Here is a 24,102-nt window from a genome sequence, read left to right on the forward strand (position 1 = left end):
AGGACAAGTATTAAACTATCCATCTACCACGTAGTAAAATCTGAGGTGCACCAAAGCACACAATCTGCCCTTTTCTTTTTCGTGAGTGGGCAGGTGAAGAACTGGCATCTGCTCTTATTTAATGGTTGTTTATAACACTGATGTTTGTTAAAATGGGCAAAATTTGACTGTTTCTGCCCACATGTCACAGGGTGGTAAATACTGAAAATCCTTAGAAATTTGATCTACTAAGTTTGCCTCGATCGTAATTGGTAAGTTTCCTTATATTTTTCTTCATTCCTTCATGTTCTGAGAATAAAAAGAAAGTATTAAAGGAAGAAACAGCAAATCTACTCCTACTCCCTGCCGTCGACCTTGGGTAGGAAACAAGTGTCTAAGCGCTGCTCAGCTGTCCTGTCTAAAGCAAGTCTTATTGGAAGCGCGATTCTCCCTGCCTGTAATCAAAAACAGCGACTCCGACCTGAAATATCCACAAGCTAAAGGTTTTTCCTGCAGAGCAGGAAACTTTAAACCCTCAGAAGTTTCTTGCTGTTTATCCTTAAAGAGCAGGGTCACAGGAAGGCGTGCCGAGGCCGGGTCTGCGGGGCGTGGCCGTGTCCGCGGGGCGTGGCCGGGTCTGCGGGGCGTGGCCGGGAAGGGCCCCGCCCCGGGCCTGTGCGGGACTCGGCCTGGTGGGCCGGCGGCCACCCCAGGGCGGAGCTGCGCCCTGAGCCAGGCGTGGCCGGGGAGCTGGCGCCGCCCTCGCGCTCCGGCCGGGGCCCTGCGAGACCGAGACCGCGGTGGGGTCGCCATGGGGCGGCTGGTGACTCTGGGCTTGCTGGGCATCGCGCTGGCGCTGCTGGGCGAGAGGCTGCTGGCGCTCAGGTAGGCGGGCCGGGCCGCTCCGCGGTCCCCCGGCTGGGGCAGCGGCGAGCTGCCCGAGGGCACAGGCCGCGCGCGGGCCCCCGGAGGCCAGCACAGGCCCGGCCGCGAAGAACTTCTGGTTGCTCTCGGTGCTGCATCTCCTGGGCCCATCCTTTGCTTCCTAAAAGTTTGTAGGCCTTTGCTGCCTAGCAACTTCCTCCTCCTGGGTTGGCTGGAGGATGTTCTGAAATGACTCCAGGGTACTTTCACATGAAAACAAAACTCGTATTCATGCATCGGGACTTCAATAGCAAAGACTTACATCAGGGCCTTGGCGCTGCCTCCTTCTGTGGCAGGAAATAGTGCCCTCTTGAGTAAAGTTGCCCAGGGTCCTTCCCCTGCCTAGTGGGAGGACTCCTTCAGCGGGCTTGTCTTGAGGTAGCCACTGTTCTTACCTGGCTTCTCTGTTTATCTGGAATTCCTGAGCTACAAAGCTGAAAGCCTCTTGGTTTAGTTCCAGTGGAAACTTTTTGCTGGTTAGATACCACTGTTCCTAAATTACCGCTTCAAAATTTATAAGCTTCCTGCAAAAGAGTTCCAGAAATATTGGACACCTGTATTTCTGTGTGGGATGCGCTTACTTCAGTCAGCTTTTGGAAGACCCCGTGGTGTTTAACTTCTTTTAGGACAGGAGAGAAACGAAATACATGTCTGGAATGCCATGACCAGGCCAGGTAGAGTTGAGCCCCTGTAGGCTTGTGGAAAGAGATTACCTCCTCCTGAGGCACTGGCAGGCTTAGTTGCAACTGATAACCCGCCTGGAGGAGGAGGCCATTGGACAGGGGGACAGGGAGACAAGGGCTAAAGTGGGGACGTTTGAAGACCAGCAGATGGACCAGCTTGAGGACAGTGGGAGTCACTATTGGAGGAGAGGTTAACAAAGAGGTGGAAAGGGCAGGTTTGGGGACAGTTTAAGGTAAATTGAAAACCTGGCCCTTCTTTAACAGACAGAAGAAAAGTATCCGCGACTTGTTTATTGCTCAGCAAGAACTCAACATAACCAGCTCTGTGGGACTGAGCCTGCAAGCTTAGAGCATAGAGCAGCGCTTCTCTTTACATTTAGGTCTCCTGGGAGGCTCACACCTGGGTGGCACCACCACACACGCTGACCTGGAACATTGTGGGTGGGACCCAGGCCCTGCCTTTTTTTTAAAATTCCTTCCTATTGTTTTGGGGGTGTAGCACAGTGGTAGAGCACTTGCCTGGCATATGGGAAGCTCTGAATTACGTCCCCACTACAACAAAAACGCCTCCTGGTAATTCCACGGTAGTCAGGGTTAAGAGCCACTCCAGGGAGTAGACACAGGGAAACTAGTGAAGGTATTGCGGTAGTTCAGCAAGATAACAAGGGCCCAAACTGTAACACCACAGGTGAGGGAGAAGTCAAAAGTGATTCATCTGGGGAGACAACTCTACTGCCCCATAGCAGCGGTTGCTTCCACGGACAGTGAAGCAATGCAAGGAGTCTAAGTATGTGTGAAGAGGTTGGTTCAGGTGGGAAAGAATGCTTGTGGGCATGGACTTTAGTTGACTTTAGTTGCCTTGCTCTGTGAATGTTCATGCTGGTTCTGCAGACCATTCACAGGTTGATTTTTTTTTGCTTGTTTTACTTTAGATTGACACATAATATGTGTGCATATTTATAGGGTACAATGTAATACATTGTGTGTTGATTAAACTAAGGTAACTAGCATAGCCATTAGTTTAAATATCTGTCATTTTTTTTTTTTGTTTGGTAAGAACTTCCAGAATCCTTTCCTCCACCTATTTGAAATATACATTATTATAAGAAAGCACCCTACTATAATAGAGTGCCAAAACATATGTAATTGCATCACCAGTACTGATTGCCACATGCCACCTTCCAGCCCTTGGTAACCATTATTACACTCTGACTTCTATTAGAGCAGCATTTTTAGTTTCCGTGTATGACTGAGATGGTACAGGATTCGTTTTCCTGTGCTCAAATTATTTCCCTTAATGTCTCCAAAGTCATCCATGTTCCAGTAATAAATGACTAGCTTTTATCTTTTTCTATAGCTGAATACAGTGCATATATACCACATTTTCTTTATCTGTTGATCTCATGAAGATTTAGCTTGTTTCTGTTCACTATTGTGAGCAGGGCTGCAGTAAACACAGAGTATCTCTTCGAAATACTAATTTCATTTCCTTTTGTTATAAACCTAGTTGTGGGATTGCAGGATCCCATATGATTATTCTGTTTTAAATTTTTCAAGGAAATGTCATGTTATTTACTATAATGACTGTCCTAATTTATATTCCCACTAACAATTAAGAAAAGAATCCTTTACAGGTGAGAATAAAGTTGGGGTAAGCATTTGCCCTGAGTTAGAGCCCCAGCACTGGAAGTGGTGGGGGAAGGGCTTTCACATACATGCTCACCAACACTTGTTATTATTCATCTTTTTAGTAATACCCACTCCAACTAAAGTGAGGTAGTATCTCATTAAGATTTTGATTTGCATTTCCCTAATAATTAGAAGGATTTGTTGTTTGTTTTGTTAATGAGTCATTTGCATTCCTTATGCATTTTGTATATTAATCCTTTATCAGATAGGTTGCATAGGTTGTAAATGTATCCTACCATTCTGTAGGTTGTTTCTTCACCCTACTGATTGTTTCCTTTCCTGTTCAAGAGCTTTTGCATTGTTGCATTAGTAGATTTTTGCTTTTGCTGACTATTGGTGCAGTCTTGTGAGTTATGCAACTGTATGTATGTTCTATGTAGCTCTCAGTTTTAAACAGTAAGACCACCAAAATTTGCCAGCGTATTAATTTGCCACAAATGTACAAATCACCAGTTGAAGTTTTCCAAACTAATGGTCATTTTTTTCCTTTTTCACTAATCTTGAGGTTTTAAATTTAAGTCCCCTTGAGTGATTACATTAGAGTTGCAAACCTAGGACAAGATAGGTAAAGCTTATTGAAGTGGAGTGCACTGACAGGTGATTTGCAGTTTGATATGACTTTTCTTTACAAAGATTGGACTCTGGTAGACTTTGAAGAGCAATGATTTCATGGGCTGATAACTACTGGGCAGTTGAAGCTCCATATGGACTGGGGTTAGACGGGGAGGTGCCTCAATGAATCCAACAAAAATGCAGGATGCCCCATTCAGTTTGAGTTTTAGATAAACAATGAATCTTGTTTTAGTATAACTTCTTAGAATACTTCTGCTTTATTTTTATTATAAACATGGAATTTGGAACGTAAGTATACTAAAACATCATTCACTGTCTGAAATTCAGATTCATTGAAATCGAATGTGGTGACCCTAGGGCTCAGGAATAATAGTGTCTACAGAGTATGCTGAAGTGCTCAGATGCACAGCACTTCCCTCTGCAGACCTGAGGGTCTGTTTCCAAAAGCAGTGTGCTCCCAGCTTCCCAGAAGGAACAACTTTTCAGACACAGGTGAAAGGACAGAGACATTTGTTTTTTGGGGTTGTTTCCCTAATCTAGTGCCTACTATTTAATTATTCACTTTTTAGAGATGGTACTTTCTCAGTTATTTCCCCCTGGGTGCCCACTTAAATTTCAACTTGAATTTCAGATAAACAATAGATGAATTTCAGTCTGTCCCAGATGGATAAATGTCATCAAGGTTGTCTTTTTTCCTTGTGAATGTATCTGGCTAATGTTCTCAGGGGAGGATGGCATTCCACACCCACCTCTCTCTTCTACCCATCTCCAGCTGAGCAGTAAAGAAGAACATGGAAATATTCCCAGGTCGTTTGCTCCCTATGGCAGGATGCACAGCCTTGGATGAATCAGGAGACTGGAGAGCATCAGAAACTTGCTTCCGAGTGAGCAGGAACTGTCAAAACATGTTTGGTGATTAATACCTTTTATGACAGCTCCACCAAGAAGCACTGCAGCCTATTTTGGAACATGGGAGGCTGGGAAAGGCTTTTGTGTTTGTCTTGTTTTTGTTTTGTTAACCACCATCTTCCTTATCATTTATGGTGTGGCTCCTTGTTATTCATTGTGTGACTACTATGTGCTACTTACAGTATCAAAAGTGTGGAAAGTTTTTTATATTAACCCAAAATTTGTATATAGGGGCAGTTGAAAAGAATGTCCTTTTATTTTTATTTTGTTCCTGCTTCACACAGTGTGTCTTTCTTTCTGTGTTACACGTGCAAATACTGAAGTTGGGCAAGGTGAACTGGTTGCTTCACCAGGTAATTCATGCAGGCTGAGCCTTGACTCTAAGCTGGGTCTTCTGATTCTAAATGCAGCTTTCCCCCACTCCCCACAGCAGCCTCCTAATTTCCTGGCCATTGAGCAGATTTTCCCCAGGATCTTATTCATAGGCTTTTGTAATTCTCAGTTACTTGGTACGAGCATTGCAGGGGCCAAAGGGAAATTTCTAAAAGGTTTGACAAGTCCATACATAAAAGATAAACTCCATTTGTATAAGTCCATAGAAAAATCAAAGCCTGTCAATGTTTTGTAAACAAAGACAGTGACATGCAGCTGGAGTAACAGCTGATAGCACTGCTAGCACCTGTTTGGGGCATATCAGCACCTTGCATGGTGTACCCTGCTGCTACCTGCTAGGAGGCAAGGGAGTAACTAACAGCCCCTGTCTTCTTGCTCCCTGCTTTTCCAGAAGGAATGAAGTGGCGAGATCAGTGCCATGTTAATGACTGTTGGTTAAGGGTTCACGCTTTATAACTGGATAGCCCGAATTAACTCATGTCTATTAACAGTTCACCCTGCACTGGTTATTTTACCTTCTGTGCCACAGCGTCCTAATGTGTAGGATGAGGTGCTGCCTGCTTCACAGTGGGGTTGTGAGAAATAAATGAGTGCTTAGAAGAATAACAGGCACATCATAAATTCAATTAACAATGATCATAAAGCTGAAGCAAGTTGTCTTAAACTTCGGTGCCATAGATTACTTAGTAACTGGGTGAAATGGCCTTCATTCTTGCTCAGCTTTTTCCCCCTTTGATACCAAGTTCAATCTCTGGGTCCTGGCCATGATAGGCAAATGCTGTACTACTGAGCTGTTCCTCAGCATCATATTATTAGATGTTTACATGAAATACTTAAGGCTACAAAAGAACATAATCAAAATTAAGTACTACTGTGAAACTATTTAAAATCTAATTTATGATATAATAGCATAGTCTTATTTTTAAATTCTTAAATAAATCCAGGGATAGGTAAATACTAATAGTAGGTATTTTGAGATAGGAATGAAGGTAATGGCATTTTGTGATATCTACAACTGAAATGTCATGTAGCAATAGCTGTAATTTGTATTAGGGTAAGGGTAAAGGGTATTGCTGATAGTACTTACTCTGGTTTATTACACAAATTCATTATCAGAGGAGATAGAAAAGTTTAGTTAGAAGTTTAACAAAGATATATTTTCCCCAATCCAAGTTAATGGATCCTTGGATTTCTGGAAGATTATGGGACCCCAGATTAAGAGATCTGATGTACATGTTTCCTGGTTGGGTCACCCAAGGAATTATTGCTGGCACAGTTGAAGTTCTTATACCTACTATAGATCTTTAACATAAAGAAAAATAATCATGTTGTAAAAAAGAACAGTAAAATAAACTTAGAAAAGGAAACAAGCTTTCATTTTGAGCATCAATTTTAATAAATTGCTGAGGTTACTGGCACAAAGTAGCAGGAATACTGATGAATGGAAAGGATGCGATGTTTGATTAGTGATGTCTGGAAGTCTCAGAGTGACAACCACCATCCCACCTCAGACTCAGGACATTCATAAGCTCCTGCGAGACATAAAATGTTAGGGAGCATATAGGATACAGCAAAGACAGAGAGATTTTCCTTTCTTCGTATCACTTATTTGTGTTTAAACCATATCTTACACATTTTTCATCAGTACTTGTAGCCTTTTTGATTTTCTAATCCAAAGATTTACATAGCTTTTCCTTCTCTTTTTCCTGAACTTCTTAAATCTGGTATTGATTAGGGATGCCTTCACCTGTAAGTAACATATGTATTAATGGCAACTTATACAAATTGAGGCTTACTTTTTGTCACCACACAAAATCTCTGTAGGTGAGGCAATCAAGAACTTGTTCAGTCAGTGTTTCCAACAGGGAACTAGACTTTTCTGTATTTCTGTGTCTTGGTCTATTACTATTGACTTTATAGCCTGCATCCTTATGAAAGATGCAGGGTGTTGGCTTCACATCAGGAATACAATATGATTTAACATATATAAATTAATATGTGCAAAGTGTCACATAAAATGAGGAAAAAATAACACACAGTCATTTTAATAGATGCCCCCAAAAAAACCATTGGCAAAATCTAAATTCTGTTCATGGAGAGTAAAAAAAAAAAAAAAAAAAAAAAAAAAATCATTGCTGACAATAAAAAAAATCATTTATGTTAAACCCACTGGCAGCATCATACTAAATAGTGAAAACTGAAAGCATTTCTTCTAAAATCAGACCAAAACAGGGACAAAGGTGGCCACTTTTAGCACTCCTGTTTAATATAATATTCAAAACGTTAGAGCAGTCAGGCAAGAGAAGGAATAAAAATGAGACATAAATAGGAAAGGAAGACACCAAACTGTCCTTATTCACAGATTACGTGATCCTTCATCTAGAAAACCAAAAAACTCCACCAAAAGATTCCTACAATTCATAAACAAATTTAGTAAAGTAGCAGAATACCAAGTCAGTGCACAAAAAGTCAATAGTATTCCTGTAGACTCACAATGAATCTATCAAAAAAAAATTAAGAAAACAATCTTGTTCATGATAGTTTTAAAAATATTAAGTACCTATGAATTAACCTAACCAAGGAAGTAAAAGCCCTTTATAGCAAAAATTATAGTACTCTAATGAAAGATGGAAGAGGACATCAGAAAATGGAAAGACATCCTCTCTCCTAAATAGCAGAATAAATACTGTCAACATGGCCATAATACCAAAAATGGTACATAGATTTAATGCAGTCCCAGTCAAAACACCAACATCATTCTTCTCAGAATTAGAAAAAAATCCTAAAATAGGAAACCAGAAGAGACCCAGAATAGCAAAAGCAATCCAGGGCAGCAAAAGCAAAGCAGGAAATATTATAAATAGCAGATTTTAAGTTATATTACAAAACTACAGTCTTAAAAACAGTATCATATTAGTATAAAAAGACCTATTTATCAGTGGAGCGAGTTGAGATTGCAGGAACAACCCCAGGCAACTTCAGACATGTATTCTTTGACAAAGAGGGTGAAAAGCACACTGTAGAGAAAAAATAGCCACTTTAACAAATGGTGATAGGAAAACTAGTTATCCTCACACAGAAGAATGAATTTAGACCCACATCTCCCACGCTGTACTAAAATCAAATCAAAATGGGTCAAAGATCTAAATGTTGAAACAGAAAAACTTAATCTGCTGAGAAATAACACAAGCAAAACTCATGAAATTATAGTATAGGCAAGAATTTTCAGAACAGACCTCCAATTGTAAAAGAAATAACACTGACAACTAACAAATGGAATTTATCAAATTAAAAAGATTCTGCACAGCAGAGAAAGCAACTAACATGTGAGGAGACACACATCAGAGTGGGAAAAATGGCTACTCTTTAGAGGACTAGTTTCTAAAACACATAAATAACTAAAAAAAATTAGATCCCCAAAAATAAAAGACCAAATTTAAAATGGGCAACTGAAGTGATTAGACACATCTCAAAAGAAGTGCAGATGGTCAATATGTGCTTGAAAAGATGCTCAGTATCTTTTCCATTAGAAAAATGCAGGTGAACAGAACACTGAGATTCTCTCTTTAGAAGAATGTTTGTCATCTAGAACTCAAAACAACAATTGCTGGTGAAGTCATGGGTGAAAAGAGTACATTGGGTACATTGTTGGTGGGAATATAAACTAATGTACCTACTAGGAAATCATATGCAGATTCCTCAGAAAACTAAAACCAGAGATGCCATTTAACCCATATATATCTTCTCAATATCTTCCTGACACAGTTAAAGACCTCATATTATAGTGATAGAAGAGTATGAAGTTTATAGCAATATTATTAAGAGTAGTTAAATATTGGAAGCAACCTATATAGCTGTCAACAGATGAATAAGTAAAGAAAATGTGAGATACATACACGATATTGTACAACTCAGCCATCATGAAGGATTAACTTGAATCAGTCGTAGGAAAATGAATGTGCCTTGAGACTAATACTAGGTAAAATAAATCAAACACAGAAGGTTAAATAAGGAAGGGTTCTTTTATACAAAAAACCCAAAGTATACATACTTTAATGAACAAAATAAAGGACAGATGATAGGAAATAGGAAGATAGACTTTGTGGGAGATGGGAAATAGACCTGGGGATGGAGGCAGCTGGGAGAGGAAATGGAAAGAGTAAGAAAAAAAGATTAAGATTTCAAATGTACGCTTACTGGTTCGCCACCACAGATATATTACAATGTAACACAAACATATACTAATAAAAAGAGAAAGATCATTGAACAGTAGACATGAATGCAAATTTGATTTGAAAAAAACCTTTTAAAAACCCCATTGAAATTTTAAAATATGTTCACTTTCCCTATTTTATATGAATGCAAATAAACTTTAGAAATAAAGCAAAACAAGATGATGCAGAATGGCTGCAGTCATGTCAAGCATTGCATATGTGTTCACAGCAGAAGGAAGGGAGGAGAAGGAAGGCCAGCTAGCTTCAGTTGCCTGCCCTTTCTGTCCAGAACAAAAATGGCTTCCCCCAAAGCTTGTGTGATATCTGACGCCTAAACGAAAAGGAGGCTGGGAAATCCCAGATCCACCTTGTCCACTGTGGTAGAAAAAACATAGCAGACGGGTGTCTTGTCAGCCTATGCATCTGTCACATGAAGTATACAAAATTACACCAGTGAGCAGGGGACTGATAGTTCTGCCAGGGAACAAGCCCAACAGTTTTCTAGTGAAAGAATTTTGAAGTCATAGATAGGTCATTTAGGATTGCAGCAATGTACTCTTTAAAAAAAATAAATAATAAAGCAGAGCCATGGGTTGGTGAGAGTATTTGCTTAGCAAGAAGTCATGCACAGCCCTCAGGAAGCTCTTCAATTTTTAAAGCACATAGTTTGCATACCTAGAGATATTATACAACTAAACTTACGTGGAAATTTCCCTCAAAGCAAAGTGTGTAAATCAATCACTCACGCAAACCTGTTGACTCTGAATCACATACCCCTTCTTAAACTGTTCAAATATATCTGAATGTGATACTTTGAGTAGATTCTACTTAATCATAAAATTTATCTATTTAATCACAGTTTCTGTTTGAAAAAGGTAGATGGTAATCACCCTTTTCTCTATTTTGTAAAGTCAAATAGGCATAATGAGTATGTTGTATAAAATCGACGCCAAATCAACCCATAATATTGATGTTCACCCCATTGTGACCCATTGATTTGTGCATACATTTTCTTCTGAAATCATTCACTATTAGGAGAATATTGGGGTCTTACAAATTCATCCTGATTTGTATTTTTAAGGAAGACTTGAGACCTCCAGATGTTCAGTGACTTGCAGAGGCCGTGGCAGTGTTACTGCTAGGAAGTGAACTCAGAGATCTTTCTTCCCTCCTGTCTGAGAAAAGCACAGAATGATTAGAGCAAGGTCTGCCTCTCCGTGGGAGCTGGTTTCAGCTTCCTCACTGAAGAGGAACTCAGAAAAAAAATGACTTTGCCTCTCTAATTATTTTTATCAGCTTGAAAAGTTTACTCATTGACGCAAATTATGTAAAACAGTGGTGGGCTTAGAACAGTAGTAAGTAACAGTAACAGTAAATAAAACAGCTGTTTTTATTCTTAATTCCCTTTGAACACCTTGATTATCATCAGCATCATCTTCATCATTACTGTTACAGTTACAACTACATGAGTTATATGAGGGCTTTCAAGCATTTCACTGAGAAACCAGCAGCCTTCCCCATATTCAGTGGATGGCAGGCAAAAGCTGTCAGGGATTTGAATACTTTGAATATGAAAGAGACAGGGGACCAATATCTGTAGGAATCCCTTTGCAAAACATAAAGTTCCTCGCAAGCATGATTGTTGTTGTATGACTTTAAAGAAGAGAGAGACAAAGTGAGAGAAGAGACAGCCTTTAGAATGTGGCCTTCTAATTGCTTCCATAAGTGCAAGACCACATTGCCTAGTGACCCTGGCAGGTGGAAAGATACCAGAGTTCAGCATTTTCTTGTTATTTCTTCTTTGTTTTCCTAAAACAATCAGAGCATAAAATTTTGCTGGCACGATTACAAAGTAGTTGCTGCTCTCCTAACAATTTTGCCTTGAGGATGGGAAGCACCCTGCTGATTCCTCAGTAAAGGTTGGGGTGTGTGTACCTGCTGTGTACCAGGCTCAGAGCAGTGCCATTTCTCCTGGCCTCCTTGCAGTCGTGGTGTGAGACTCCCTATCACTTGACATTTCCTCATGTGCTGGCTCTTCAACAGGAAGACAGGGCTTCAGGTTCTCCTCCCACACCTACACATTGGTGTAGGAACTCCCATCCCAGAGTGATTTATTGTGTCCTTGGCTTTGTTTGACCGTATACATCCATATGTAGAACTTAGTGCTATACATTTTTGTTTTAACTTTATTTCTGGTGCTGTTTTATGCTTCTACATTTATTTCTGTGTCCTCTTTCATCTGATTTATATATATATATATATATATATATATATATATATATATACTGCTTTTGTATTGCTGTAGGCCTTCCTAAACATTTTTTCAAATCAAATTGGGAATACATAAACAAGAAGTTTTTATTTTGTTTTATTTTTTTTTTAAAACAGAAATCGACTTAAAGCTTCCAGGGAAATTGAATCCGTAGACCTCCCAAACTGCCACCTAATTAAAGGAATTGGTATGTATGAGAAAACACTTGTTGTACATGTTACATTATTTGGCCACCAACGTTAAAACACTCATTAAAAGTATTTTGTCATGCAGTGACTATTTTCCAGCAATTAAATCACATTAGATCAACTGAAACTTCTCTGGTCTCTTTGACCTCATGCTTCTGGCATTCATCTTTCTTAATGCTCACTGTAATTTATTTATAATTACATGTATCCTGTATGGTTGTTTGTGACTTCTCTGAATTGTGTTTTTAAAGTATGTTTCTTTGTGTATTGCCACCAAAGCCTGGGTTCCATTGTCCTAAAGGTCAGCCGCTATGGGAAGTGGGGAGAAAGTCTCAGGAAGACAGGAATAGTATTTACCTTGCTCAATTCACTACTCCATAACCAGCATCTGGTCTCACACCTAAGTATAACTGATGTTTCACAAATTGGATTCACAAGAAAGTGTTCCTGTTATACCTTTTCAGCTGTCACCGCTGAAGGGAGAGCAATTAGTGAGTGGGCTGGTCCTGTCCCCTAACTCTGTGGAGGGTACAGTGTAGCGCAGAGCTTTAAGAGGAACTCCTGAGATCAAGCCCGACCTGCTGCCGGGAGTAAGGACTCTCAGTGCAGGCTTCTCGCCCTGCACTGAGAGTCTCTCCAGTTCCCTGCAATTCTTTCAGGGCAGAGTCTGTTTCTTGATAATTTTTTACCGTTTGCCAACTATAAAAATCTCTAGGACAGTTTGTGGAGTTATTAATGAATGATAAAAACACTGGCTCTTAGAGATAATTCATGGTGTGATTACAAACAAAAATGGCTATAAGTCAAAGCACCAAATTTCTAGTTCAGGTTCTGCCATACATTTGCAATGTAAGTTTGGGCAAAGCTTGGTGTTTGCTATTTTTTCACCTGCAACAATGAGATTGTAGTTAAACTGACTGCTTTAAATTCTTGGCCCATTTATTTATAATCTTACCCTGAGAGCCTCTTCGTGCCCCTCTAGTTTTCACATAACATCTAGAGATGAGAGAGACTGTTTCAGTTTCTGTTTTATTTTTAATAAAATGAAGTTCAGGTAACATGGAAACAGGTAACATTGCAAAACACATTCTGAGTGTTACTCCATATTTTCTTCTCTGTTTTGGGATATTCTCACATGCAATTTTATATTCAATTATATTCAGTATTTCAGAAATTATATTCAATATTTCAGAACTAGCTTTTTACATTCAGTGCTTTGCTTTGCAAACTTATTTCAGCACAGTAATCTAACAGCTACATGGCATTTTCTGTACAAAGTCCATATAAAGTATCATAAATACTACATGATCAAATAGCATAGAAGATCTAAAATGGAAAATGAAAATCTCTCCACAAACTCCATTCCTCCACAAAAGTAACCCCAGAGATAGTTTATTTTTTTGTCTTCCCTGATATTTTCAGTATCTATGTAAACAAATACATGCACATAAATATATGTCTAGTTTTTCCACAAATGATAACTTAGTATAAATACTCCACAACTTCCTAATGCAACATAAACAGCTTCGTACGTCAGCACATGTAGATCTAACTCCGTCTTTTTCCTCTTTCTGTGTTCTATGCTTTATTTAATCAGTTACTTTTTATAACATGTTTAGCTTGTTACAGGGTGTTTTGGTTTCTCTGATTTTATAAAAATTATTTGTGATCAAATGCACACAGCATACAATTTATTATTCTATCCATTTTCAAGTATGAAGTTTAGTAATGGTAAGTATATTCACATTGTTGTGTGACCATTACCACTATCCATCTCCAGAACTTTTGGAAAACTGATAAAAATACCTTCTAAACTAAAACTACCCCTTTTTCTCTCAGCACCTATATTCCCCTCGCTGACTCCATGAATTGGACTGCTCTTAATACCTTATATAAGTGAAATCATACAGTGTCTCTTAAGTTCACTTTAGATAATGTGCTCAAGATTCATCTATACTGCAGCTGTGTTAGAATTTTCTCTTTTAAAGCCAAATGCAATTCTACTATATGCATAGATCACATTTTGTTTACCCATTCATCCGTGGATAATGGGCATTTAGGGTGTTAATTATTATTTCTTGCACTTGTAATATCCTTCTTGGTTTACAAAGAATTTCATGAGGGATCTCATTTTGGTCATTTTCAGTTGCTGAAGGAATCTCATACATCATCTCAGGAGTCAGAAATTCTGCCATTTTGTTTTCATTTTTTGAGGTACCTAGTATTTTTAAAACGATGGGATGTCCAATATGGATGAGGCATATCCATATCCTCTCTCCTGCCAGGAAGGAGAAGGCCAAGAACTTTCATTCTCTTATGATCTCTATCTGGTTTCCCAAAGCCCTTCCAAACAAATTACAATATAAGTAAAAGCAGGGAACTTCTGTGTAAATGCTGCCTCCAGGAAAAGCCATTGTACTACTTCTAGATCACTTAAGGAACTTATAGAGCTGCCTCAGTCCAAAACAATTTTGCTGCATTCCTAAATATTTACATAAAGCAGACTGATACTTTCAAGAGAAGGAGGAAAGCACAGTGCAACATAGTTGTGTTAAAGTAGGCTAATAATACTGCTTACAAAAATGACATTATGATGTACCGTAAGTAGTATGAACTGAGAATGAAACAAAAGATTTTTTTATTTCTATTTTTATTGCTTGTCTGTTTGTTTTGAGACAGAGGCTCGCTCCATATTTTATGCTGGCCTTGAACTTACTATGTAGCTCAGGCTGGCCTCAAACTCATGGCAGTTCTCCTGCTTCAGCCTTGTGAGTGCTGGAATTATAGGTATGTATCACCATACCTGGCCAGGAACAAAAGTTTAAAGCAATATAATTAACTTTTCTCAGTTTTGTCAGTGTACCTAAAGAATATGATATGAAATCTTGTTTGGCAATTATATTAAACTTCTACATTTGAGGTTCTTTTTCTTAATTTTTGTTTTTTAATATATAATGTTTTTACTCATTTATTGGGTACAATATGATAATCTGATACAGGTGTACAGTATGTGCTAATCAAATTGAGTAACTAGCATTTCTGTCTTTTCAATTATTACCATTTCTATTTGTTGAGAACCTGAGACTTTTCCTTCAAGTTATTTTAAAACACTGGTACCTAGTGAATTGTTATGGACTGTAGTTACTCTACTAGGCTCTGAACTTCAGAACTCTGCCTTGGATTTTGGAGCCCATCATTCACCCTCCCCATTCCCTTTCGCCCTCCCTTTTTATCTTCTATTCTTCTCTAGTTTTATGAGACCAACTTTTTTTTAGCTTTTTAGTGAGTAGAAGCATAATAGTAGTGTCTGTCCGCGGCTGGCTTATCTCCTTTAACTCAGTTCCATCCACAATGAAATGACTTCATCCTATTAATTTATTTATTATGTGATGCCAGAAATTGAACTCATGATCACATGCTTACCAGGCAGACCCTGGGCCTCTGAGCTACATTCCTGCCAGTGTTACCCTTTTTAAATGGCTGAATAATATTCATATGTGTGTCACATTGTTTAATCGTCCTATCTGTTGATAGTTGGTGAATATCTTGATTTATTCTGTATCTTAACCATTACATAGTTCTGCAATAGATATGGTCATGCCAGTATCTCTTTGATTCATACTTCTGGAATGTATGCCAAATAGAGGGATTGCTAGATCATATGGTAGTGTTAGTTTCAAGTTTTTTTGGTGGATCTCCATGTGCTTTTCCACAATGTCTGCACTACTGTATTCTCCCAATGTACAAGAGTTTCTGCCTGACACTACTTTTTTTGTTTTTTTAACTTTTTTATCATAGCCATTCTAACTGGGGTGAAAAATGATGTCTCACTGTACTGTTGACATGAGTTTCTCTGATGAATAGTGAGTATTTTTGCATACTCATATTGCATTTCTGTTTTTCTGTGCATTCTTAGGACAAGCTGTCTATTCTGATCATTTACCTAATTTACAGAAGTGGAGGGAGGTACCGGGAATCGAACTCATAACCTGACGCTTGCCAAACAGATGCTAGGCCAATGAGCTATATTTCCAGCCATTTACATATTTTTAAATCAGATATTTTTGAGAGGCTGCTATTAAGTTACTTTTGTTTTTATATACACTAAATATAAACTACTCAGATGAATAGTTTACAAACATTTTTTCCCATGTTGCAGTTTCTCTTTTCTGTCAGTTGATTCCTTTGTTTGCAGAACCTCCTTACTTTGCTGTAGTCTCATTTTTGTAGTGTCTTGCAACTATGGACAGTTGTAAGTGTATGAATAAATGCTCAAGAGTGAGATTGCTGTAATTAGGGTATATGTCTGACGTATGATATCATCACTAAATCCTCTCAAGTTGGCAACACTGATAAACTTCAGGTCCATATTTGTACTCACACTCACTTCAGACACAGCTTACCTACTCATTTAGCAAAAACAGAGAAACATTGTCAGAGCAAACTTTGTTTCATTTTCCTTTTACGGGAAGGAAGAATGAAGGGTTGAACCTAGGACCTTCTCTCTGACCTATGCCCAGCTTTTTTTTTTCTCCTGTTGAGTCCATGTCTCCCTAAATTGCCCAGGCTTGGGCTTAAATTTGTGATCCTCCAGCCTCAGCCTCCTGGAGTGCTGGGATTACTGGTGTGCACCCCCACATCTGGCTCACTTTCTTTACTGATCTCTTTCTGACTTCTCCATTCTTTGCATGTGTCTTTCCTATGTGTGCAGTTTACTTTCTTTATTGCTACTTGTATGTTTTCCTCATCCTGTCTCTCTGCACCTAGACTTGTGGTCTTTCCTGGGGCTTTTTTTTCCTTTCAGTTGTCTAAACCCTTAGCAGGAGGCTGTAAACTCCGCATCAGACACCAGGTGGATAAGATTCATGCTAGCTGACCCAGCCATTTCTAGACCTAAGGTGTTTCTTGAGTCCCCAAGGACCTCAGCAACTCCATCCTGCCTTCTGGCTGCCATCCAGAGAGCCCCTCAGAATTGTCTCTCGAGAGCCAAGCGGCATCTGCGAGGGATGTGGGACATGAGTGGGAAGTCAGGTCACTGATCTCTTAGGTTGATTTTGCTGCTGGGTTAATAAGGGTCACATTATTAAACAGCCCTTAGCTCAGGGAAGTCTACTTCTGTGAATTTAAATCTCAAAGTAGACATCAGAACACAGCCAGACACATTACAGGACAAACCGCCTTGTGTATTCCTGTTACAGTTCACCGGGATGGAGTGCACCTGGGACAAACAAGTCTTGAAGTATTTCTGTTCTGAACAGGCGTCTGTCTGTGTTTGTGACCTTTGTGTTGTGATGTGTATGAGCTGCTGTCTGGAATTGGAAAGAAGGAGGAAACCTGTCACCTATGGGCTCTCTCCTGAAATGTTCTGTGTCTCCAAGGCACTTCAGAAGGCAGCAGAGCGAAGAAGATGAGTGATTAGGAGTACATTTGGGGTACGTGTTTAGATCTAATTAGAACTGTGTTTTTTGTTCTTTCTCTTTTGCTGTTGTCCTCTGGTGAGTACACAGCACAGAAACATTTGTTGAGTGCAATGTTAGTGGTGTGTAATGGTTAATAATAGATTTTGTTTATATATTTTTAATAAACACTTGCTTATCTGGTGGTCTTTTTTTTTTTATACCAGAGATAGAACTTGTGCTGAACATACATTGCTGTGTAGGCATAAATAACTTGTTATGGTAGTCAGGATTTTGCTTTTATTTCATGTTTTGGGAATAGTAGTAGCTGTCTAATCCCCTTGAAGCTAATCTCCTTTCCCCTACCTTCTGACCCTCCAAACTCCCTCCTTCTCTCTCTCTCTCTCTCTCTCTCTCTCTCTCTCTGTCTCTCTCTCTGTCTCTCTCTGTCTCTCTCTTTCTCTCTCTCTCTCTCTGTCTCTCTCTGTCTCTCTCTGTCTCTGTCTCTCTCTCTCTCTCTCTCTTTCCTTGTGTCTGTCTCTCTCTCTTATCTGTCTGTCTTTCTCTCTCTCTCTCCCCACCCTTTCTCTGTTGGTCTATCTCACTCTCTGCCATAAATTAAGTCTTATGCAATCAGCAATTAAAAGTTTTATCATAACTTCTCTTCAAAGAAACACATTAATGTCCATAATACTTGTCATACATATACTGTACTAACGTGGTAAAGGAGGAAAACAAGCAAAATCCCAAGCCAACAAATATATTTTAATTTTTTTTCTTTTTATAGCAAGTAAGGACTTGAGTCTTGGAGAGGTTAATTCACTTTGCAAATTCTTTCTCCAATATAGTATCTTTTTTCAAAGCAATTAACATACCTGAGTAGCGAATCAAAAAGTAGAAACTAACAGACTGTAGCACATATTACATACTCTGTTGGATTTGGTAAGGACTAACTTGCTCTCATAGTTATAATAATTTAGAGAGGGCAGCAGTTTATTTTCATCTTTCCCTTGTGTAACAGTCCAAAGGAAAGCAAATGGCCTAGACCTAGGGGATTAGACAACTGTGCTTCAGATGCTTGTGGTCGTTTAGTGACAAAGACACACAGAGTCACGTGGTTGTCTTCATATTGTCCTACCTTGGTCTAAGACTAGAAATCCATTTGTTGCCATTTCTCACCAGAAAGGGGAGAAAGAATGCTTGTGTTTGTACCTTATTTTACTCAGTAGATGCGTATGTCTTGTGCTCTCCTGTCCCACTGAACTGTACTTAGAAAGTTGCTGCTATCAGGAAGCAAGAAAAGGTGCAGAAAGAATGTCGTCTGCGGTGATGTAGCCATGTGCCTCTGAAAAGAAAGGAATATAGATATTAAGGAGCAGTTGGCTGTATGTAACACAGGCAGGTGACTGATGGAGGAAAAAGAAGGGGTCAAAATTAGATTCGCATAGTGAGAAGACTTTCCTAGAAAGGAGTTTGAAGATTTTAATGAAATGTGCAGGGTGTGAGTTGGAGAAGATTTTGGTGAGAGACATGGCAGCAAAAATCTTGGAGAAAAGCCAGTGTATGGGCTTATAGGTGGATTTAGAAGATGAAGAGTCTTTAGAGAGACCCCAAGGAATAATGCTGACAGAAAAGAAAAAAAAAATCATTAAATGCCTGGTTGAATAGTTTCTATGTGCTTTTAGATTAGACCAAAGGATTTGAGTTCCAACTTCTCAGTTGAGCAATTTGTTTAACCTTTCTAACATTCTGTACTCTCATATCTAAAATAAGGGGTAATGATGTTGCCCTTCACATTATGAATTATAGGTGGTACCGAGAGCCTAGTATTTGATAAACACTTAATGTTTGTTGATAGCAGTTAATACTATGATTACTGAATTACAGAAGGAAAAAAAGTTTCTGTACCAGTGACTGCTCTTGCAATAATCACCCCAAAGTGGTGATGTGAGATGATAAAATGTCATTGTGGTACTGGCTATAGAAATGAAGATTAGTGAGTAGATCTGGAAAATATTCCAAAGAAGGCTACAAATAAGACTCATTTTCTTCATTGGAATAAGGTGATGGAATTAGACAGACTGGAGTTATAATGTCATTGAAATGGAACTCTTTTCTAAACAATATTCTTTTCTTGAAAGCAATATTAAAATTTGTAGATATTTTTGTCTTTCATATATTTATTTATGGTGTTGAGAATTTAACACAGGGCCTCCTGCTCACTAAGCATGTACTCCTGAGCTATACCCTTAACCTGTAGAAAATTTTTAGAACAGGATAAAGAAAATGAAAATCACTCATGAGTCTACCATCTGAATAGAGACTGTTAATTTTTATATGTATAAGCATATACATTGACATTAACTTTTCTTAAATAATTTTCATAGGAAAAAAACTAATTTTAATTAGTTGAGCTCCAATTAAATGGGCCCAGAAACAAGACTTGGACTGAAATTGTCTGTGTGTGTGTGTGTGTGTGTGTGTGTGTGTGTGTGGTAGACTTCATGTGCATGTTTTGTTCATTCTTCAATTTTGAACTACCCTGGTCTAGAATCTAGTGGTTCTTAACTTTGGTGGTGGTGGTGGGGGGGGGGAATCAGATCCTTTTTTGAATCTGCCGAAGGTTAACTCTTTTCATAGAAAAGTCCTCATCAGAGTGTACACAGCCTTTGGTGGTACATACAGTTTTGGAGGAGCCACAGATTCTTTCAAGCCAGTTTGTGACTCTTCAAGAGTATATAGACCCCTGAACTACAGACCCCATCACGTCTGAGCTTTTATATATATAATATATTTATTTACATATATATATATTTAGGTATATTTTATATATATTATCTTTCAGAGGCATAGGCAAATGTGTTATCTTTACAAGTTCAGTTCTAAGCAGTCTTCCTTTGTTCTGTTTTTCTGGACTACGGTAGAGCAGAAGCAACTGGTTAAATGCAAACTTACAAATCAAAACCAAAATCACCAGATAAATAGATGCTGTTTGTTTTTGACAATGTAAAAATAATCTTAGAGAAATCCTGTGGAGAGGTATTGAAGAGGAAGATTGGATTTTGTAGACTCAAAGAATGTGTCATGAGTTGGCTTAATCTAAGCCCCTTTTTTACTCTTCCTGTGTTAGTGTCTGTTATCTGTCAGTAGAATGTGTACAGTGAACTCATTGGAAAGTCTTATGTCTGATTATCTGCTGTGCTGTGTGAAGTATGCTGCAGACAGTCAATAAATAATCGATAGTAATTGTAGCCTGCTTCAAAGATGGGAGTAAGAAACTCCAATGGGCTTACATGCATAGTATTTTTCAGTAATTTTCTTTTTTTTCCCCTTGCGTTCCATGTAATTTAGAGCCTAAGAAGCCCAAACAGAAAGCATTCTTTGCTTGTGAGAACCAGTGGGCGCTGTGTTTGAGAGGAAATGTGTGCTCCCAGGTGTTCTGCCTCTGTTGATGAGAGAAATGTCTTGTTGCTTAAGATTGCATGAGCAGGGAGGAGGACAAGGATATTTGCATGGTTAAATGAGTGAGCCCTCTCTTCTGGAAGTCATATTCCCCTGGTGTCAATTACTTCCACGCAGACATCTGGGTGTCTATCCTAAGAGTGTTCAGATGTCAGCTTTTTCTGTATTGTAATGAGAAATGCAGTGATAACTTGACTTTGATTTGAGTAAGCACACATAGCTAACATTTAAAATCAGAAGTTCATTTTGAGAAATGGTTTTAGACAGACATTAATTAAAGAAAACAATGTATTAAAAACTGGAAACCTGCCTAAAGATACAGACTCTGATGAAGTAAATAGGGATGTAGGTATGCTACCTCAAATAACACAACTTGAGAAGTGACATTCTCTTACCCCTTGAATTATAGAAGCTGGCGCTGAAGATATTGACATTCTTCCCAATGGCCTGGCTTTCTTCAGCGTGGTGAGTGTCACATTCTTCCCCAGGTGCAGTGGAGGAACGACAAGCCTGTGGACTGATACCTTGCTTTAAGATGTTTCACTTTCCAAAGTGTGTTCTGGGAAAAATGGGTTAAACTGGATCTTAGAAAACGTCCTTAAACTTTTCTGAATGCAGAAATGAAGAGTCTTGGCCAGTTAACTTATGATTGTTTATTTGCCCATTGCATTGCACTAAAGTATCCCAATACAACCTGTATTTTATACATGTGTTATTAAAATGGATGTTGGAAGCATCACTGCGGATAATACTATATTATTATAGTAGTATATCTAATAATGTACTATTTTAAATATAGCATCTTATGCTTTCCATGACATATTTAGTTTTAAACATTTTCATTTTACACATCCATATTTGTTATATTTCATTGTGACAACTTTCCCAAACCAAGGCTAATATTTTTTTTCCTTTTTTTCCCTCTGCATAACCTATTATAAATGGAAAGTCAGAGTTTTCTTATATCCTTCATTTTTGCCTTAATTCTTATAAACCAAAGAGTAATATCCCTTCTGAGTATGCAATACAAAGACTTTAAAACTGGGTGGACTGTCTGATGCTGGCCTGTATCCATGTCCATTTGAACTCAAAATTCAGGTAAGTATGCCAGTGAAATAAGTGTGCCCTTCCGTGACTTGCTGAGGTACAAGCTTTTTGCGTCTTCCTTGGCTCCAGTGTTTCCTGAGAAAGACCTGGCTTTAAAGTGTGCCTGTAATGATTCTCTTTCCTCTTAACATCCCTTATTCTCAGGTTCTGAGATTTGGGGGGTTGGATGTGAAAACCTTGGAGATGGTTTGGAAGAGAACTGCAACACTAATAAAATATTTGTCAGACTTATGAGAAAGGTGAGAGAACTTAGCTTGGAAGAAAATGAGGGTTAGAACACTTCTCATGTTTCTGATAGATTTTATGTGACTGAGCAGCTGGTTATTACTACAGAGGGTGAAAAAAATACCATGGGTTTCAGCAGAAACATCAGTATTTATATTTAATTTTCAAAATAGAGTTTTATAAGTAAAATTTTATCCAATTGCCTACACAAAACGCATCAGGTGATATTTGTAGTAGGACTCTGGGTTTGTTTAGAAGTGTGTGGTTATAGGTGTGGAGAAAGCACTGAGACAGTCACAGTTATTCATGACCAGAGACGCAGAAAGCCTGACTCGAGTAGACAGCGTTTGCATCGGGTGCTTGTTTGTTTGTTGCAAGGATGTGTTGCTGGAGATTGGTGTAACTCAGAACTTAGGTATTTCAAGAGATCCCCCCCCCCCGTGGAATAAATCTGAAGAAGGAATGAAATCTCCTAGCACTTAGTACAACCCTGTTAGCTGAGAGTGGTAATACAGTCTCAGTGATCCTGTAACCATGTCAATGGAATTTTTCCTGCTTTTTGTTGTTGTTGTTTATTATCCTTGATTATGTGACTTTCTAAAAGTTTTTTAAAGCAGATTTAGAAACATTTCCTTTTTACTGCAGCTTTGCACGTGCTCAGCATTGCCTCCACCATTTTCCAACCCGCCTTTCCTTTTAAGTGAATGGCTCAGATGTCATAGAAGTGATTTGTTCTTCTACTAGTGTGTTCACATGTCCAAACCATCCTAAGTTTGGATTTGAGGGTCACCTCAAAACATTGGTGAAGGTTTGGATCAAAGAATGGAATATAAAAAAGGTTCAAACAACAAGGTGAAAGCACGTGACACTACTGAGCTGTATGCTGCAAAATGACAGTGATGATGAACTGCATATTATTTATGTCTTATCACAGTTAAAGATAAAATATATTTTTAAAAAGATAAAAGACATAGAAAAAAGCATGAAGAGAGCCCTGAATAATTATAACTGGCAATACTTCCAGTGCATATAAACCATGCTGTTATTTAGGAGACAATAAAGAATGGAAATGATTAACAACTGAAATGCAACCATGAAGCAATAGTATAATTCCAGTTTGTTCTACTTCCAGAGCTACTAACCTCGCAAGTGTATGACTTTCGGAATTAAAGATTTTTAAGAATTTAAGGATTTCCTATGATGTCCAATTTATGCATAAATTTGGTTCTTGTTTTTTTAATTGTATCCCAGTTACTGTTCATCTTTCTAGGTCCTAATTATTATTTTCTCTATTGTCTTCTGTTGCCTTTGTGTTCTGGCTTTGTGCCTTCACCAAATCAAGACCAAAGTCTCTATTTGTCCTCCAGGAAGAGTTTGCAATTTAGTTCAGAGAAGTGCTTACAATTTTATATTTAATTTTTTCACTGTTTTGGGAAGGGTCTTAAAATTCCAGGGCTCCACAGCTTTGCACCAAATAAGCCTGGAGGAATACTAATGATGGATCTAAACGAAGAGAAAGCAAGGGCACTGGAATTAAGAATCAGCCGAGGGTTTGATTTGGCTTCATTTAACCCACATGGCATCAGCACATTCATAGACGATGGTAAGACCTGATAAGATACCAATGCTGAGAAACAAAGAATGACTAACAAGTGATTGGAAATAGATTTGGGTCACACTGATAGAAGAGAAACTCATGAATTATTCCTTTATTCTTCATACAGTGTGTTCACTTGTCTCTTCAGCTAGTAGTGTGCTATGCTCCGTTTTGAAAAAAAATGTTTGGATTTTATAACCTTTTCACAAACCTGTAATCATTGTATTTAAAAAAGCTGTATTTCTGAATTAACCTGTAAACAGATTATGCATGAATTCTTTACATACAGTAGGAAACACTCTTTCTTAAAGGTCAAGAACCAATGGTCAGAAATAACACCAGTCAGAAAGTGATGGGCAGGACTGGGAAAATGACCTGTTAGGTTGACTAACAGCTTGTACATCCAACTTTTCCTTGGCCATGGTATTTAAATGTTAGTGTCTGCCCAGAGGTCCTGTGGTTATGTCTTGTAAATTAACTCTGTTCTTTCA

General features: G+C 38.5%; 1 protein-coding gene and 1 long non-coding RNA gene across 2 annotated transcripts in view; both read left to right on the forward strand.

The window, feature by feature from the left end:
• Positions 1-630: 630 nt before the first annotated feature.
• Pon2 (paraoxonase 2) overlaps positions 631-24,102 on the forward strand; it is a 30,468-nt gene continuing 6,996 nt past the window's right edge. Inside the window, exons 1-4 of the mRNA XM_003475005.5 lie at positions 631-864; positions 11,753-11,823; positions 21,092-21,147; positions 23,452-23,617. Of these exons, the coding sequence (XP_003475053.2) occupies positions 791-864; positions 11,753-11,823; positions 21,092-21,147; positions 23,452-23,617 (367 nt within the window). The 5' untranslated portion in view covers positions 631-790. The remainder of the gene's footprint in view (positions 865-11,752; positions 11,824-21,091; positions 21,148-23,451; positions 23,618-24,102) is intronic.
• On the forward strand, positions 11,830-17,139 carry LOC134474436 (uncharacterized). The gene is made up of 2 exons (XR_010045321.1): positions 11,830-15,687; positions 17,023-17,139. It is a non-coding gene; the product is annotated as an uncharacterized LOC134474436 (long non-coding RNA).

The sequence above is a fragment of the Cavia porcellus genome, unplaced genomic scaffold, assembly GCF_034190915.1.
Source record: "Cavia porcellus strain 051 isolate PalLab524CR breed Dunkin Hartley unplaced genomic scaffold, mCavPor4.1 scaffold_2, whole genome shotgun sequence".
Taxonomy (NCBI): domain Eukaryota; kingdom Metazoa; phylum Chordata; class Mammalia; order Rodentia; family Caviidae; genus Cavia; species Cavia porcellus.